Genomic DNA, 17,906 nt, shown 5'->3' with positions numbered 1-17,906 from the left:
TATATATATTGATACATATGCTTTTATTCTCTTCCATCATGTTAGGTGAAAATCAGAACATGAAACAATGTAAAACCATACCAGATGAAGCTGAGTTTAATAATCTTAACAAAACTGCATTGGATGGGAAAAGGCCGCTAGTTCAGAAAAGTGCAAATGAAGAAAATATTGTTTCACAAGCACCAACCAAAGACCCTGATCTTGATATGTCACAGCTTTGCAGGGTATTTGCGCAAGATTTTAGCCAAGTAATTGACTACAGTCAACCATGCAGCAAAAGAGCAGATGCTATTAAAAATGGCTTCTCTGCATCAGCTTGTCTCTCAGCAATGAGACTAAGGAACAGAAAACTGTTGAATAGACTAGAATGGGGTCAGAAACCTGAACATTTTAACTCTGGCATCAGTGATGAAATGCATATTCCTGGTTCTCAGTTTAGCAACTCTGCAAACACATCTAGAATGAAGAGTACAGTGTGTGATAGCGGCTTCCCCCCCTCCACCCTTTCTGATGTCACACAAACAGAATCATCCAACGTTCACCCTAGCTCTGAAAAAAGTTATGGAAATCAATCATCTAGAGGGTTTAAAACGGGTAACAACTGGATTATCTCTTTGCCTCCAGAAGCAATAAAGAAAGCAAAAGCATCATTAGATGACTTCATTGAGGAAAATATGACTGATGTTGTTAATGCTGCCAGTGAAGTGAAGCCTGTGTTGTCATGTGTGACAGAAAGCCGACTGTCCACAGAAGTGAAGTTCATTAGTCCACTCAACATTGCCAAAAGGTCAAAGCAAACCAGCGTAAAATTGAATGGTCAAGTTCATGTTCCGACCCATCAGAGCATCAATGTTTCAGTTTCCTCACACCCTGGGTCTGGTTTCAAAATGGCCTCCAATAAGAAGATACATTTTTTTGCAGCAAATCTGGAGAAAGACGAGGATCTGTTTAAGGAGATTGAGGATGAAATACCTGCAGTCAATATTCCTGAGATAAGCCTTCCTGAGGAAGGTAACATGTCATGTGGATTGGAGCTTGTTGATGGATCTCATTTACCACCTCTACTCTATACACACCAGAGGTCTGTTAATAGCCAAGGTCCATTGACAGCCTCACAGAGAGCTGATGTTTCAGAATTGTGCAGTCTCTTAGAAGCTGCAGACAGCCAATTTGAGTTCACACAGTTTAAACCAGCAAAGCTGAACTTCTATGTTCCAGATGGTAGCCCCCCTCGTCAATCTGAGAAAGAATTGGATCCCGACTTTCTCACAGGCATAGATTTCGATGACAGTTTCAACTCTGATGTTGAGAAGCAATCTGTGAAGATGGTCACCCCTGACAAAAAGACAACTATTTCTCATTGCAAGAAAATTTGTCAAGTAACAACCACCAAAATTAAATCTAGTGGGGCATCATCCAGCAATTCAACAGAGAAATCCAAAGAACATGTTATCCACAGAAGAGTACTTTACATTCCCAGTTATAGCTCTGAAAACATAGCTGAGCATTCCTTTGGTTTGTTGACAAAATCCACAAACAAGAACCATCTACTCGATATGGATACGAACACCAGTGGAATGGAGTGTGAACGCAAAAATCTCCCCAAGTTGGATGTGGGTTTTAAAACTGCTGGCGGAAATGCTATGGTAGTTTCAGAGAAGTGTCTGAGCAAAGCAAGGGCCTTGTTTGCAGATTTTGAGGAAAAAAACTGTGCACCCAAGTGTGCAGTAAAAAATACGGAACAAGTTGAAATTTCACCTGTTCAATATAGAGGCGAAGTTGACACACATGTTGATTCAAATGTGACACATTTTCATGGCCCTGAAAAGAAAGTAGATCTGAAGGAACCACATGATGAATACATTGACAAGATTAAAGTGGACTTTACACATTCTCACACACATGGGGATGGTGGTTTCCAGACAGCCCGTGGTAAAGGAGTGACCATCTCGGCAAAGGCCCTTCAAAAAACCAATGCAGTCTTCAAAGACTGTGACGCTATGGAAAGTTCAGGTTGTGCATCAGAAAAGCTGAGCAAAACAAGTGTTGTATCAGAGACTGGCAGTAATAATTTTGAGAGAAACAATTGTGGCTTCAGCACTGCTCGAGAGAAGAGACTTGATGTTTCTGCAAAATCTCTACTGACTCTCCTGAATGACTGTGATGAATTGGAAAATTCTAAGCCAGGGAAAATCCCCAGCTTGAATGCAAAGATACCAAGTCAGAATATTCAGCAGAAAAGTGACTGTGATTTTAAGAAACCCAGTATTAAAGCAGCCTCCATATCAGCAAGGATACCTTTTACAGCAAAAACTCCATTTGATAGTGGCATGTCACATGATGTTCTAGGGGCAAAGAGCAAAATGCTTGAACCAGAAAATTCTCAAACCCATGCTAAAGATCCTTTGAAAAATGGATGTGGGTTCAGCACTGCCAGTGGTAAAAGAGTGTCTGTGTCAGAAGGGGCGCTATTGAAAGCACAGGCTCTTTTGAGTGAATGTAATGTAGATGGAGAGGAGCTTTCTAAATCAAAGAAAAAGATCAGAGTAGATCTTCATAACCCAACACAGAAGCACAGTGGATTTAAGACTGCTGGTGTCAAAGAAGTTACCGTATCACCTAAGGCCCATAAGCAAGCACAGGCTCTTTTCAACAACTGTGATTTCAATATGGACAGCTTAATCAGTGCTGAAGCAAAGCAAGGGAATATAGACGTAAAGTCTGCTGATGGTCTGATGAACAATCCAGGGAAAAGCTATTGTGCCTTCATGACAGCTGGTGGAGAGAATGTGCATGTATCTGAAAAAGGTATTTTGAGGGCGAAGAGCATTCTGAATGAAAACCTTGATAACTGCACAGACTCAAATGCCATTGAGGAGGCTTGGTTTTCAGATGGTAGATTTTTGTTACTCACTGAAGATGGTACAGGTGTCAAAAAAGGAGCAAGGAACAAATCAAATTATTCTGACCTCAACGGGGATGAAAAGAGCTGTGATTTCAGCACTGCCGGGGGGAAGACTGTGCATATGTCCGATGGAGCACTCCAGAAAGCAAAGTCTATTCTGAACGAATGTGATGTAATTGAAAATCCACAACCTGAGAATGGCCACAACGTGCATCTGGAAAAGATTCCAACAAAGGAAACGCATGAAGTCTCTCATGGTAGTGCAGCCAGTGGGAAAGGGGTGTTTATTTCAGAAAAGGCTCTTCAGCATGTGAAGTCTGTGTACGTTCTGTGTGAGACTGGTAATGTAAAATATTCAGTTGGCAGTAATCTAGTCGGAAGCCATTTTGGTTTTAGCACAGCCAGTGGTCAAGGACTGTCTGTTTCAGAGAAGGCACTTCAAGAAGCGTGTGATGATACCCTTGCCAGGGATACTGACCCTCACAAAAGATCTGAAGAAAATAGGCCACTGAAGGTCCCTTCTCCCCATATTAATGTTCAGCGTGTGCCGGTCAAAGCAGTTCGACTTGAGGACCACGAAGTGATCCAGACCATTGTTGGAATGGAATGTAATTCTTCATCTGTAGAATGTCAAGCGGAGTCTTCCTTGTTAAATTTTGAATCCCTTGGATTCAGTGGCTGCTCTGTGACCCAGAGGAGGTACTTTGCCCAGGAGGCCATGGATTGTACCAAGGCTCTTTTAGAGGATGAAGACTTGACCGATCATTGTCCTGGAACACCAATCCAAGCTAACCCCATGTCCTGCAAGGGGGGTTTTGAGATGAGAAGTGGAATTGGGAAAAGGTCAGCAGAGGATTTAGGGATGACAGGTAAGATATACAGTACCAGTCAAAAGTTTGGAAACACTTCCTCATTCAAGGGTTAGTTTATTTATTTTTTAAATTACATTGTAGAATAATAGTGACTACATCAAAACTATGAAATACCACATGGAATCATGTAGTAACCAAAAAAAGTGTTAATTAAATCAAAATATATTTTAGATACTTAAAAGTAGGGTTCGTTCCTTGTCAATCATTGGCTCATTTGTGAAATTAGCATTCAGACTATCTTTAATTAAATCATTCTAAAACCTATATTAATGCAATTGCAGACAAGTTGACAACAGGAACATAGCATGCATGTTTCAGAGTAAGTTCTGCAAAATAGAAAGGGGTCCGAGTTGTTGTTTTATTATTCCTACAGTCATATCTTAGTGATGTCACTGCCTACGTCATTACCTTCTACTCATGAGACCAAAACCATGCCTACACAGCTATATAAACAAGTTTTAGTGTTCTCTAAAAGCTCCGCAGTAAATGTCCACTCCCCAAGTTGATTTATAGTGGAATGTCTGACTAGTCTCTTATCTCTTAACTTCTTATGGTATAGGGGACTGTTGCATCCCACTTTTAAAAAAAAACTGGGAGAATGCAGTGCGGCAAATTCAAGCCAATCCAGCCAACATGTCAGATTTTAAAAAGGCTTTTCGGCGAAAGCATAAGAAGCTATTATCTGATGACAGCACAATGTCAACCAAGAGAGTAGCATATTTCAACCCTGCAGGCGCTACCAAAACGCTGAAATAAAATACAAAACATGCATTACCTTTGACGAGCTTCTTTTGTTGGCACTCCACTATGTCCCATAAACATCACAATTGGACCTTTTGTTCGATTTAATTCCGTCCATATAGATCCAAATGTCCATTTATTTGACGCGTTTGATCCAGGGAAAAAAACCGCTTCCACTACAAAATATTTCAAAAGTTGCCTATAAACTTTGCCAAAATATTTCAAACTACTTTTGTAATACAACTTTAGGTATTTTTAAACGTTAATAATCGATCAAATTTTAGACGGCGCAATCTGTTTTCAATACAGGAAGTAAACAAACCATGCTCCTTTTTACGTCTTACGCAACTCTCGATAGTGTAACGTTGTTGCTGGATGTGCTTCTTCTTCATTGCACAAATGAATAACCTCAACCAAATTCCAAAGACTGGTGACATCCAGTGGAAGCGGTAGGAACTGAAAACAGGTTCCTAAGAAATATCCCATGGCAATGACAGCTCAGGGAACAGTCAGATGCAGCAACAAAAAAATCTGAACAGTTGCCTGCTACATAAGTTCTGTTATACTCACAGACATGATTCAAACAGGTTTAGAAACTTCAGAGTGTTTTCTATCCACATCTACTAATAATATACATATCTTATATTCCTGGCATGAGTAGCAGGAAGTTGAAATTGGGCATGCTATTTATCCAAAAGTGAAAATGCTGCCCCCTATACCTTAACAACTCCCCTGCAGTTTTCTGTCTCAGTCACACATTTCTCAGACAGTTTCTTAATAAGTGACAGAGATTAGAAAAGATTGTGGATCAATATTAAACCTTTATAATGAATATATATCAAATCTGTAGTCTAGGACCCTATAAATGTAAGGAGGGAGGGGTCTTATAACCCCTCTCCTTCTATTAATGCAACATAAGCATAATCAATTATTATAATAGATCAAACATTTGGTACAGCCCCTATCATGTTCCCAAGGTGAACCCGACAGTAGCCACCCCTTGCCTTGATGACAGCTTTGCATACTCTTGGCATTCTCACAACCAGCTTCACCTGGAATGCTTTTCCAACAATCTTGAAAGAGTTCCCACGTGCTGAGCTCTTGTTAGCTGCTTGTCCTTCACTCTGCGGTCCAACTCATCCCAAACCATCTCAATTGGGTTGAAATTGGGTGATTGTGGAGATCAGGTCATCTGATGCAGCATTTCATCACTCTCCTTCTTGGTCAAATAGCCCTTACACAGCCTGGAGGTGTGTAAGGGCCTGTTGTCCTGTTGAAAAACAAATGATAGTCCCACTAAGCGCAAACCAGATGGGATGGTGTATCACTGCAGAATGCTGTGGTAGCCATGCTTATTAAGTGTTCCTTGAATTCTAAATAAATCACTGCCCGTGTCACCAGCAAAACACCATCACACCACCACCTCCATGCTTCACGGTGGGAACCACACGTGCGGAGATCATCGGTTCACCTACTCTGCGTCTCACAAAGACACGGTGATTGGAACCAAACATCTCAAAATTGGACTCCTCTGACCAAAGGACAGATTTCCACTGGTCTGTCTATTGCTCGTGTTTCTTGGCCCAAGCAAGTCTCTCCTTATTATTGGTGTCCTTTAGTAGTGGTTTCTTTGCAGCGATTTGACCATGAAGGCCTGATCCACGCAGTCTCCTCTGAACAGTTGATGTTGTCTCTGTTATTTGGGCTGCAATTTTGGAGGCTGGTAACGCTATTGAACTTATCCTGTGCAGCAGCGTTTGGGTCTTCCATTCCTGTGGCGGTCCTCATGAGAGCCAGTGTCATCATAGTGGTTGATGGGTGTTTGCGACTGCACTTTCAAAGTTATTGAAATTTTCCGTATAGACTGACCTTCATGTCTTAAAGTAATGATGGACTGTTGTTTCTGTTTGCTTATTTGAGCTGTTCTTGCCATAATATGGACTTGGTCTTTTACCAAGTAGGGCTATTTTCTGTATACCACCTCTAGCTTGTCACAACCCAACTGATTGGCTCAAACGCATTAAGAAAACAAATTCCACAAATGTACTTTTATCAAGGCACACCTGTTAATTGAAATGCATTCCATGTGACTACCTCGTGAAGCTGTTTGAGAGAATGCCAAGAGTGCAATGCTATCAAGGCAAAGGGTGGCTATTTTGAAGAATCTAAAATATCTAAATATTTGGATTTGTTTAACACTTTTTTGTTTACCACATGATTCCATATTTGTTATTTCATAGTTTTGATGTCATCTATTATTCTACAATGTAGAAAATAGTAAAAAATAAACTATAAAAACCCTTGCATGCGTAGGTGTGTCAACTTTTAACTGGGACTGTGTGTGTGTGTGTACACACTGTATCTATCAGATCTAAAATAACAAAAATGTGATCAGATATTGTAATTGGGAGGAGCCTAGTATTGTTAGACATAACTTTTTACTTGCATATATATATATATATACAGGGTTGTGTGTTTACCAATCTAATATTGTTTTGAAGAAAATGATTTACAGCATTGTACTTTATGTGATATTATATTCAATAGACCAGCCTCCTCTGAAAAGAAAACTCTTGACCAAATTCGACAGAACTGTGGATTGTTTTCGACGGTCAAAACTCACTCCAGCTAAAAGCAGTTCAGATGGTAAGACAGTTGACCTTTTCTAAGTAACGAATTATCAAGTAACACAATTCCCTGTACAATGAAAATGAACATTGACAAGATGGTTCATCAATGCATATTTGATTGTTTCAGGTATATTTAAAGACAGGAGAGTCTTCAAATATAATGTGGCTCTTCAACCTAATGTCACGAGGCCATATCGGTAGGTAATCAATTTAAAACAATGGTATTTCTGAACTAGAGTACAGTACCTGTGTGTATTTGTTGTTTTCACGTAGTTCAAACAACATATGTATTTTGAAATTATTTATCAAATAAAATGCATTCATTCATTCACCTAGCATGAAATCTGTGTCATATTCTCATCACCTATGTTTGTCTTTCCAGCGCTAATCAGAGATGTGTAGACACAAGGCTGAATAAGCCCGAGCCACAGAAGACAACGTCAGATCCAACTGCTGAAGACCGTAAACCAGTTAGCTCCAAGACTGCTGTATTTGTCCCCCCATTCCGGAAGAATGTAAAGCTTGAGCCACAGGGGAGCAGTGGTCTTCAGGACAAGACTAGAGCGCCTGGTGTGTTTGTTTCCCCGTTTCGAAAAAACAACCTCTTAACCAGGGAGGGTTCCTTTAAGCCTTCAGAAGATAATCATTCTCCCTTCATCTCTGAAATGCCTACCAAGACCACATCTGTTCCACTTCCTGAGTACAACCCCATCACTGACACTGGTAGTGATAACGCAAAGGAGTCCATTAATGAACAGGACCCACAAAATATTGACAAAACGGACCGAGGTGATGATTGTGGCCATTGCCTTCCTGTCACCCTAGGAGGAGAGGATGCCACTGCAGAGGAGTCTATTGCAGGTCAGCTAGCCCCTGATGCCACCGGTACCCTTCTAGATGTTGTTTATGGTACAAATATAATAATTTATCTTGCCTTTTTATCATCTTTGGGATATTGTAAACAATATTATTAGTTTCAACATGGTGTGACAACACGTGAAAGAAATTATGCTGATCAATTCACTGGCTTGGACTAAATGTGTGTACTGAATCAGAACATGTATTTATCCGGAAGTAATTAACAAGAAGGCATTTGAATCGGGACTGATAAATTGTAACCGATGTGCACTTATCAGGAGTCGACTTAATGTGAAAAAGTAATGTGTGTGTGTGTGTGCAGATGCAGAGTGCTTGCAGCTTGCCCGAGACATGCAGGACATGAGGATCAGGAAGAAGAAGCGGCAGACCATTAGACCTCTCCCTGGCAGCCTGTACCTGGCCAAGACATCTGGGGTGGCCAGGCTGACCCTCAGGGAGGCTGTTGGAGGTTGGCATCCTGTACAACACACACACAAACAGGTACTATAACTAACACACACAAACATACTTTTTTTTGCCACTATATGTGAACCCTTTGGAATGATCTGGATTTCTGCGTAAATTGGTCATAACATTTTGATCTGATCTTCATCTAAGTCACAACAGACAAACAGTCTTCTTAAACTAATAACACACAAATTATTGTATTTGTTTCTTGTCTTTATTGAATACATAATTTAAACATTCACAGTGGAGGTTGGGGAAAGTATGTGAACCCTCAGGCTAATGACTTCTCCAAAAGCTAATTGGAGTCAGGAGTCCGCTAACCTGGAGTCCAATCATTGAGACGAGATTGGAGATGTTGGTTAGAGCTGCCCTGCCCTATAAAAAAACACTCAAAACATTTTAGTTTGCTATTCACAGAAAGCATTACCTGATGTGAACCATGCCTCGACAAAACCGATATCAGAAGACCCAAGATTAAGAATTTTGGACTTGCATAAAGCTGGAAAGGGTTACAAAAGTACCTCTAAAAGCCTTGATGTTCATCAGTCCATGGTAAGACGAATTGTCTAGCACTCTTGCTACTCTTCATGGGAGTGGCCGTCCTGCAAAGATGACTGCAAGAGCACTGCGCAGAATGCTCAATGAGATTAAGAAGTGTCAGCTAAAGACTTACAGAAATCTCTGGAACATGCTAACATCTCTTTTGACGAGTCTACGATACGTAAAAAACACTAAACAAGAATGGTGTTCATGGGAGGACACCACGTAAGAAGCCACTGCTGTCCAAAAAAAAACATTGCTACATGTCTGAAGTTCGCAAAAGATCATCTTTATGTTCCACAGCGCTACTGGCAAAATATTATGTGAACAGATGAAACTACATTTGAGTTTGTTTGGAAGGAACACACAACACTGTGTGGAGAATAAAAGGTACAGCACACCAACATCAAAATCTCATCCCAACTGTAAAGTATAGTGAAGTGAGCAACATGGTTTGGAGCTGCTTTGCTGCCTCAGGGCCTGGACAGCTTGCTATCATAAACTTTGGAATTCATTTTTTTGTTGACCAAGACATTTTGCAGGAGAATGTTGGGCTATCTGTCCTCCAGTTGAAGCTCAACAGATGTTGGGTGACTCAACAGGACAACGACCCAAAACACAGAAGTAAATCAACAACAGAATGGCTTCAACAGAAGAAAATATGTCTTCTGGAGTGGCCCAGTCTGAGTCCTGACCTCAACCCGATTGAGATGCTGGGGCATGACCTCGAGAGCAGTTCACACCAGACATCAGAAGAATGTTGCTGAACTGAAACAGTTTTGTAAAGAGGAATGGTCCAAAATTCCTCCTGACTGTTGTGTAGGTCTGATCCGCAATTACAGAAAACATTTGGTTGAGGTTATTGCTGCCAAAGGAGGGTCAACCAGTTATTAAATCCAAGGGTTCACATACTTTTTCCACCAAGCACTGTGAATGTTTACACATTGTGTTCAATAAAGACATAAACACATATAATTGTTTGTGTTATTAGTTTAAGCAGACTGTTTGTCTATTGTTGTGATGAAGATCAGATTAAATTGTATGACCAATTGATGCAGAAAGTCCAGGTAATTCATAAGGTTCACATACTTTTTCTTGCCACTGTAACACACACACACAGATATTGTAACCTACACATACAAACATACTGAAACACACAGACAAACAGGTAGTGGAACACAGACTGACAAACAGGTGTTGGAAGACACACACACAGACTGATACTGTAAAAACAGACCGATAAACACACTGGATTGGTAGAGGTGGAACAGGGCTTTTGAAGTCTGATTTAGAATATGAATAATGGTGAGGGGCTGGGGGCTTGTCTGTTGAACTTGAAAGTGTGTTTTTTTTTGGGGGGGGGTAATGACGGATGTCTAATCCTCATTGTGGATATTACTCAGCTGTATGGCTATGGAGTGCACCGGCATGTTTGGGATATCAGCAGTGAGAGTGCTGAGGCGTTCCGCTTTGTTTGCCGACACTACTTCAGACGCGAGGCGTTTGTAGAGGGGTGCATTCAGCTGGCTGACGGGGGTTGGCTCATTCCTCGCAACGATGGAACTGCAGGGAAACATGAGTTCCACAGGTACGGTTTTATTGATTGTTTGGGACAGGTAGCATTCGTTCCAACTGATGAAGTTGTTAATTTTCAACTTTGCTATGTATTCCCTTGAACATATTTATTATTAATTTGGATTAATGTATGTATATAACAGGTATACTGATGCTCCATCTACCGCTATATCAAAATAGTTTTTAGAAACAAATTTAAATAAATTTGTACTTAAATAACTAGTTAATCAACTTGAATAAATATTTGGTTTATAGGTTACATCACTGATGCTGCAGTTAACACTACATCGCAATACTTCGATGGTGAACTTGATAAAAATGTATACATTTTTAAATAATGAATTAAATTGAACATAAGCTCCCCCTCTACTTCAGAGCATTGTGTGACAGCCCTGGCGTGGACCCCAAGCTGATCAGTGAGGACTGGGTGTTCAACCACTACCGCTGGGTGGTGTGGAAACGGGCCTGCATGGAGAGGGCATTCCCAGAGGTGATGGGCAGCCTCTGTCTCACACCAGAACAGGTGCTCCTACAACTGAAATACAGGTACAGCAGCAACCAAAAAGTTAGCTCTGGTGCAGGTCGTTGGTGCACTTTCCTTCACTAACGTCCTGTATCAATGTGGCACATCGGTACAGGACGATAGTAGGGGAATGCGCACTCACGCCCTAGACCAGAGCTACCAGCAAGTAACCTCATACTGCGTAAGAACATTAAATGATTTTGGATAAAGAGTGTGTATGTGTTTTGTGGAATGCCTATTCAGCCTTTTATGTGACCAGGATATTTCAATTTCTGTTTTTATATGGTGAACCATAACAATGTGTACAGTGCAGTGAGGTTGAAGAGAAACTTGCATACATAAACTGCAGAAAAAAAAATTATTGTGCGAACTAAATGTAACACTTATTTGTGTGTTGGCCACACACAAATAAGTGTGCTCTGATTTGTGCTGTGAACCACAGCAGCAAGTAGCAAGGCTATTGAATGTGTGTGTGTGTGTCAGGTACGACTTGGAGGTGGACAACAGCAAGAGGTCAGCTCTAAGGAAGATCATGGAGAGAGACGACACGGCAGTCAAGACCCTGGTGCTTTGTGTATGTGGTGTTGTCACCAAAGGCCATAACCCAACAAGGTGAAACGGAGTAGAAAAATAAATGACTTTGTTCAATGTGAAGTTTGCCAAAATAAGTAGATTGACTTATTCAAAATTTACTTCATGTCATATAGTTCTGTAGAAATTGTTATGTTATTATTGTTTAACCTCGGTTCTATGAAGGTCGAGAAGGAAATGCAACAAACCGGTATGGAGCTTGGCTTCCCCATGAGTGTGTTGCATTTAGTAAGCCGACTGAAAGAGAACCCTATGTGCATCACATAGGCAGAGCTGGAGTGAGACCAAGACCAAAACCCCACCAGGGAGCGCCGCAGGGTCTAAAGCGAAGTCGTCCCCTGTAGGCTTGATCTGGCTGACGGATGGCTGGTACGCCATCAAGGCCCAGCTGGACGTCCCACTGACCGCCATGCTCCACCGGGGCCGCCTGGCGATTGGGGGAAAGGTGCTGGTCCACGGGGCTGAGTTGGTGGGATCTCAGGATGCCTGCTCCCCACTAGAGGCTCCCGACTCCCTCATGTTGAAGGTAAGAACTGGGTTGTGTTCATTAGGCACCAACCAGAAGAAAAGAGACTGTAACTGGGAGGAACTGCTTGCACTTGTCTAATAAGAAACGCCGGGTCATTTTCAGTAGGGCACATGAGTCCTGCACAGGCATGATTTTTAAGCCCTACCCATGCCCGATTGCTTCTGCCAAATTTAAGGCCTTGCCCAAAATCAAAAATAACTTCCTCCATTAGTAAATCCATTAGCTGTTCCTCTCTGTCACTCGCTCTCTGAACGCAGCTCGCTCTCCTCATGGATGCTCTAAGTATCCATGGCACCATTGCTCTGCTCAATGACGAGACATGAAAGAGCAGTTAGCTGTTAGCTACTTTTCGTCACTAAAATCGGACAACTCAAGGACCGTTATTCTTTTCTGTGAAATAATCTGTCCTGTTTTATACTGTATTTGACGAGGTTGAAGCACTTCTGACACCATGTCATGATCTTAGTCAAATAAGACAGCAGCAGAGCACGAGCAAATGGGTCCTCTTTAAAATGTTAGGGATCAATTTAGGGATATCTGAGCCATACATGGCCCTAAACCGATATATATATATGTGTATATGTGTCGGGCTCAGTTCGAGTAGGAGAGCTCTGCAACAAAACATTTTGCCACTGCTGTCGGGGGGAGGAACACTAAGGACCCCAATGGTATAGCAACAAGTTGGGTTGTACCCACCCTCCCTTAGCCTGTATTTACATTAACAGTATTGTCCCTTACACACTCCTTTTGGATTAGTTTGGGATTGGGCATAACCTAAGTGAAACATTTTTGTTTCAGCAGCGATTTTGAATGCAATTGCTCTTACCAAGCTCCGGGGACAAAAGCAGTTGATAGGCTACAGGGGGAAGCTGTAAGATAATGAATTTAACTGATTGGAAGTGTCTCTTATTGGATAAGTTCCGATGGTACCTCCGCATTTTGGACTTATTTCTTCTGTTTTGTGCCTAATGAACACGACCCTGATGTATGTGGTTTCAGATTGGGGCCAACGGCACCAGAGCGGCGCGTTGGTACACCAGGCTAGGGTTCTACAGCAACCCTAGTCCATTCCTCCTCCCCCTCTCCTCCCTCTACAGCAACGGAGGCCCCGTGGGCTGTGTGGACATTGTGGTGCTGAGGAGCTACCCTACCCAGGTGTGTTTCACTGTACACATTAGCTCTGGTCCATTGTGTTAGTGTGCGTTTACCATTTAGTGGAGGAACATGCACTAACAACCTGAACCAGAGCTAGGCACACATCATCCACTTAATGAATCACCTAAGAAGGCATTGCTAGGGCCAGGAATTTTTCCCAGATCACGTAACCTGAACAAGGAGAAACTCTGGACCCCTAGCTGTGAGTGATGTACTCTGAGAGGGCGTGTTACATATGTATAACTTAGGCCCAGGTAACACTCCTGGCCCTTGGTGAGAGGTTTAATCAGAGAGGTTGTGTGTCCCTCCAGTGGATGGAGAAGAAGTCGGATGGAGGGTTTGTGTTCCGCGCAGGCCGTGCAGAGGAGAGGGAGGCACGGCGTCATGGCAACGCCAAACACAGAGCCATGGAGATACTGTTCGCCAAGATCCAGGCCCAGTTTGAGAAGGAGGAGGATGGTAGGAAATCCTGGTTCCATCTCAAATGGCAACCTATTCCCTATACAGTGCACTACTTTTGATCAGGGTCCATAAGGAATAGGGTGCCCCTATTACTGTCTATTATTACTGACAGGGATTGTTGAGGTTAGATGAGATCTGTCAATCATATTAACAGTTCCATTTTCTAGTTTAATTTAGTCCATAGACTTGTTCAGGTTCCTATATCTCAAATATATTTACAATATTATTTTCATGTTCCTGCATGTATTATGTATTGCAAATTCTTATAGAATTTAGTCTGACTGCTACCAATAACATCAACTACTACTACTTCCTACTAATATTCCAGTCATTTTCAGCAGGGCACACTAGCAAAACATTTTGCGATGTACATCTGTGTAAGTTCAGGTACCGCCTCCCCGTTTCACTCCGTTACAAAACCTTTTCCGCCTTCTGAACATCACCCAACAGTTTGCGGTAAACCCAGAGGTCGGAGACGGACCCTGCATGGTCGAGACATTGAGACACTGCTGGACGGGGAGGAGCTGTACGACGCGGTGGAGAATGACCCAGTTTATTTGGAGGTGACCATAATCACCCTGTCCAAATCCATTTGATCAACATTGGTGGGTTTAAATAAAGCATCAGCCTAATGGGACCGGATCAAAAGTGGTACGCTAAATATACAATTAGGGTGCCATTTGGGGCATAGCCCTTGCTAGGAAGGAGTCTTAGTTATGGTTAAGGATACATGACTGACCATATCAAATCAGTTATGTATAGTCACTTTTATATGATGCTTTATTTCAATCCCACCAATGTTGATCAAACTGATTTGGTTAGATGGATGTCCGAAACAAGTGTAAAAAACAAAACAAATTATGACAGACAACCATCCATGATTCTGGTGTTTGATGTTGACAAAACATGACTCTTTTAGGTCTCTTTGTGTCAATATATCCTCATAACAGTTGAGCAAAACATAATAATTTCATACATTTATTTATACAGGGAAAAATGCCAAGTGTACAGTAAAGTTATTTTAATTCCCAATTTATATTTTTGAGTCCTAAGTAGACCTACTGACTTTCATATTGTTTTGTGCTAGGGCCGTCTGAGTGAGCAGCAACGGGAGGCGTTGAACAGCTATAGGCATTGTGTTGGTGAGAGGAGGCAAGAGGCACTGCAGGAGCGGTTTCGCCAGGCTCTGGAAAGCACCCAGGAGGGCGAGGGCAGGAGCTGTCACAACCGAGACGTGACCCCCATCTGGAAGCTCAGCATCGCTGACTCCAGGGCCAAGCCAGGCAGCAATGGTGTGAATGGATCTTTGTATGTAGCACAATCAGGGATGTAGTGGAGCCTTTTTTTCAAACTTTATTCAGACCAAGGAGAAAGTAAAAGGGATACAGATATGGGAAAAGAGAAAGTTATAAGGTCAACACAGGGATTTAACCCTGGACCCCGAAGGGGTAGTAGACCAGCGTCGTCCTTGTTTAATTCTTGGTTCCTCACCTAACCAACACACTCCTTCCAGCAGTGTACCTGTTGAATATCTGGCGCCCCTCCATGGATCTGCAGTCCTTGCTGAAGGAGGGCTGTCGATACAGGGCCTACCAACTATCCACGTCGGAGGGCAAGAAACGAGCCGGTAATACCTCCATTCAGCTCACCGCCACCAAGAAAACCCAGTTCAAGAATTTACAGGTAACACTGAACTTAAACGACAGTGTGCGAATACAAATGTAAATTCTAAAATTATTTCCCAATCTCAAATCAACCCTAAATTATACCCTAGGCACTTGTGTATACACTCACCGACCATTTTATAAGGTACACCCATCTAGTATTGGGTCGGGCCTCCAGAACAGCCTGAATTCTTTGTGTCATGGATTCCTGCCAGGAAAACATTCTCCACACCAGTAAACCACCAGCCTGTACCAGGCAGGATGGGTCCATGGACTCGTGCTGCTTTAGCGAAATCCTGATTCTGCTGTTGCTATGATGCAACAGGAACTGGGACTCGTCGGACCAGGCAACGTTTTTCCACACCTCAATTGTCCAGTGTTGGTGATCGTGTGCCCACTGGAGCCGCTTCGTGTTTTTAGCTGGTAGGAGTGGAACCCAGTGTGGTAATCTTCTGCAATAGCCCAATATGCCCTTCTGCACACCGCGGTTGTATTGGGGCCCGCCTGTTAACTTGCACCATTCTTGCCATTCTTGCCATTCTCCTTCGACCTCTCATCAACAAGCTGTCTTTGAACACAGGACTGCCACTGACTGGATGCTTTTTTGTTCGTTGCACCATTATCTGTAAACCCGAGACAGTCGTGCGTGAAAAGCCTAGGAGGACTCCCTTATCTAACAATCAATCAAACAGTAACTGAATGCCTTGATCCCTGTCTGCCTGCCGTGGAAGCCACGGCCACGTGACTCACTGCGGTGAACGGGGTGGTGTATGTAATAAACTGGCCGGTAAGCGTAATAAACTGGCCGTTAAGCATAAACAACCTTTGACTTTTTCCACATTTTGTTGTTCCTAGGTGGAATTAAGTCTCTAAGAGTGTTCCACACAATGGATTGGGCAACATTTGTCCATTAATCTTAAAAATAAATAAAAAGTCAGGCTCTGTTACATTGGTTGTTGACCAGTAGCTAGGTTTAAATCCAATTCGCTACAGATTTTCTTGCATAAATACAATATGGTTATATCAATATTTGTGCATAAAAGCAGTTCCACTGCCATAGATTTAAGTCAAAACACATTGTTAGAAGTCTTGCAAATTTTACTCGGCCACTCACAAACATTCACAGTCTTCTTGGTAAGCAACTCCTGTGTAGATATTGCCTTGAGTTTTAGGTTAATGTTCTGCTGAAAGGTGAATTCATCTCCCAGTGTCTTGTGGAAAGCAGGCTGAACCAGGTTTTTCTCTAGGATTTTTGTTATCCTGGAAAAACTACTCAGTCTTTAACAATTACTAGCATACCCCTTAACAATGATGCAGCAACCACTATGAGTGAAAATATGGAGAGTGTTACTTACTAATGTGTTGTATTGGATTTGCCCCAAACATAACACTTTTGTATTCAGGACAAAAAGTGAATTGCAACAAGGCACTAAAGTAATGCAGCAAAAAATGTGGCAAAGGAAACAGAATGCAGATTTTTGATTATTTTTATTCTATACAGGCTTCCTTTTCGCTCTGTCAATTAGGTTAGTATTGTGTAGAAACTATTGTTGATCCATCCTAATTTTCTAATTGTTTTAAAGTCAGTTGGTCTCATGGTGAAATCCCTGAGCGGTTTCTTCCGGCAACGGAGTTAGGAAGGATGCCTATCTTTGTAGTGACTGGGTGTATTGATGCACCATCCAAAGTGTAATTAAGAACTTCACCATGCTCAAAGGGACATTCAATGTTTGTTTTTTTTTTGTGCTTTTTTTTACCAATTTATCAAACCACCCTTTGAGGTATTGGAAAACCTCCCCGGTCTTTGTGGTTGAATGTGTTTTGAAATTCACTCTGTGTGGGGGGTACTAACAGAGTCATTCAAAAATCATGTTAAACACCATTATTGCTTACAGTGAGTCCATGCAACTTATGTGACTTGATAAGCAAATGTTTACTCCTGAAATTATTTAGGCTTGCCATAACAAAGGGGTTGAATACTGACTCAAGGCATTTCAGCTTTTCATTTGTAAAAAAAAAAAAAAAAACTTAATTCCACTTTGACATTGTGTGTGTGTGTAGGCCAGGGACCAAACAAATCAAAATGTATCTATTTTGAATTCTGTCTGTAACACAACAAAATGTGGAAAAAGTTGAGGGGTGTGAATACTTTCTGAAGACACTGTATTACACTGATTTGATCCTCCCAGGTCCTCACACGTGCCTAGTGGCAAGGGTTTTAGGGATTGATTTGGAATTGGTTGTCTCGTGTCATTTTCTCCGTCACCCAGGCTTCTGCAGGGTGGTTGTCTGAGATTTTCCAAGCCCGAGAGGCGGTCGGCTTTCGCGTTCTCCTGAACCGGGACTTAAAGCCGCTCTGTGGAGAGGTGGATCTGGTAGGCTACGTCATCTCC

The 17,906-nt window shown here is 42.0% G+C and overlaps 1 protein-coding gene across 12 annotated transcripts in view; it reads left to right on the top strand.

Moving 5' to 3' along the window:
* The window catches only part of brca2 (BRCA2 DNA repair associated), a 36,829-nt gene that overhangs the window by 11,240 nt on the left and 7,683 nt on the right, over window positions 1-17,906 (top strand). For 8 of the 12 annotated variants that reach the window (XM_031797125.1, XM_020452309.2, XM_020452307.2 and 5 more), the window contains 15 exons: window positions 46-3,774; window positions 7,066-7,164; window positions 7,276-7,345; window positions 7,531-8,057; window positions 8,329-8,507; window positions 10,418-10,602; window positions 10,965-11,135; window positions 11,596-11,724; window positions 11,971-12,229; window positions 13,232-13,387; window positions 13,699-13,846; window positions 14,300-14,412; window positions 14,937-15,141; window positions 15,363-15,532; window positions 17,784-17,906. The exon at window positions 17,784-17,906 is cut by the window's right edge and continues 16 nt beyond it. In XM_031797125.1, coding sequence (XP_031652985.1) covers window positions 46-3,774; window positions 7,066-7,164; window positions 7,276-7,345; window positions 7,531-8,057; window positions 8,329-8,507; window positions 10,418-10,602; window positions 10,965-11,135; window positions 11,596-11,724; window positions 11,971-12,229; window positions 13,232-13,387; window positions 13,699-13,846; window positions 14,300-14,412; window positions 14,937-15,141; window positions 15,363-15,532; window positions 17,784-17,906 — 6,263 coding nt within the window. The remainder of the gene's footprint in view (window positions 1-45; window positions 3,775-7,065; window positions 7,165-7,275; window positions 7,346-7,530; window positions 8,058-8,328; window positions 8,508-10,417; window positions 10,603-10,964; window positions 11,136-11,595; window positions 11,725-11,970; window positions 12,230-13,231; window positions 13,388-13,698; window positions 13,847-14,299; window positions 14,413-14,936; window positions 15,142-15,362; window positions 15,533-17,783) is intronic. The other 4 variants (XM_031797128.1, XM_031797127.1, XM_031797126.1 and 1 more) reach the window with 3 other exon arrangements.

The sequence above is a fragment of the Oncorhynchus kisutch genome, linkage group LG19 (genome assembly GCF_002021735.2).
Source record: "Oncorhynchus kisutch isolate 150728-3 linkage group LG19, Okis_V2, whole genome shotgun sequence".
In the NCBI taxonomy this organism is placed as follows: Eukaryota; Metazoa; Chordata; class Actinopteri; order Salmoniformes; family Salmonidae; genus Oncorhynchus; species Oncorhynchus kisutch.
Note: the sequence above shows the minus strand (reverse complement) of the source record. Positions and strands in the feature narration are given on the sequence as shown.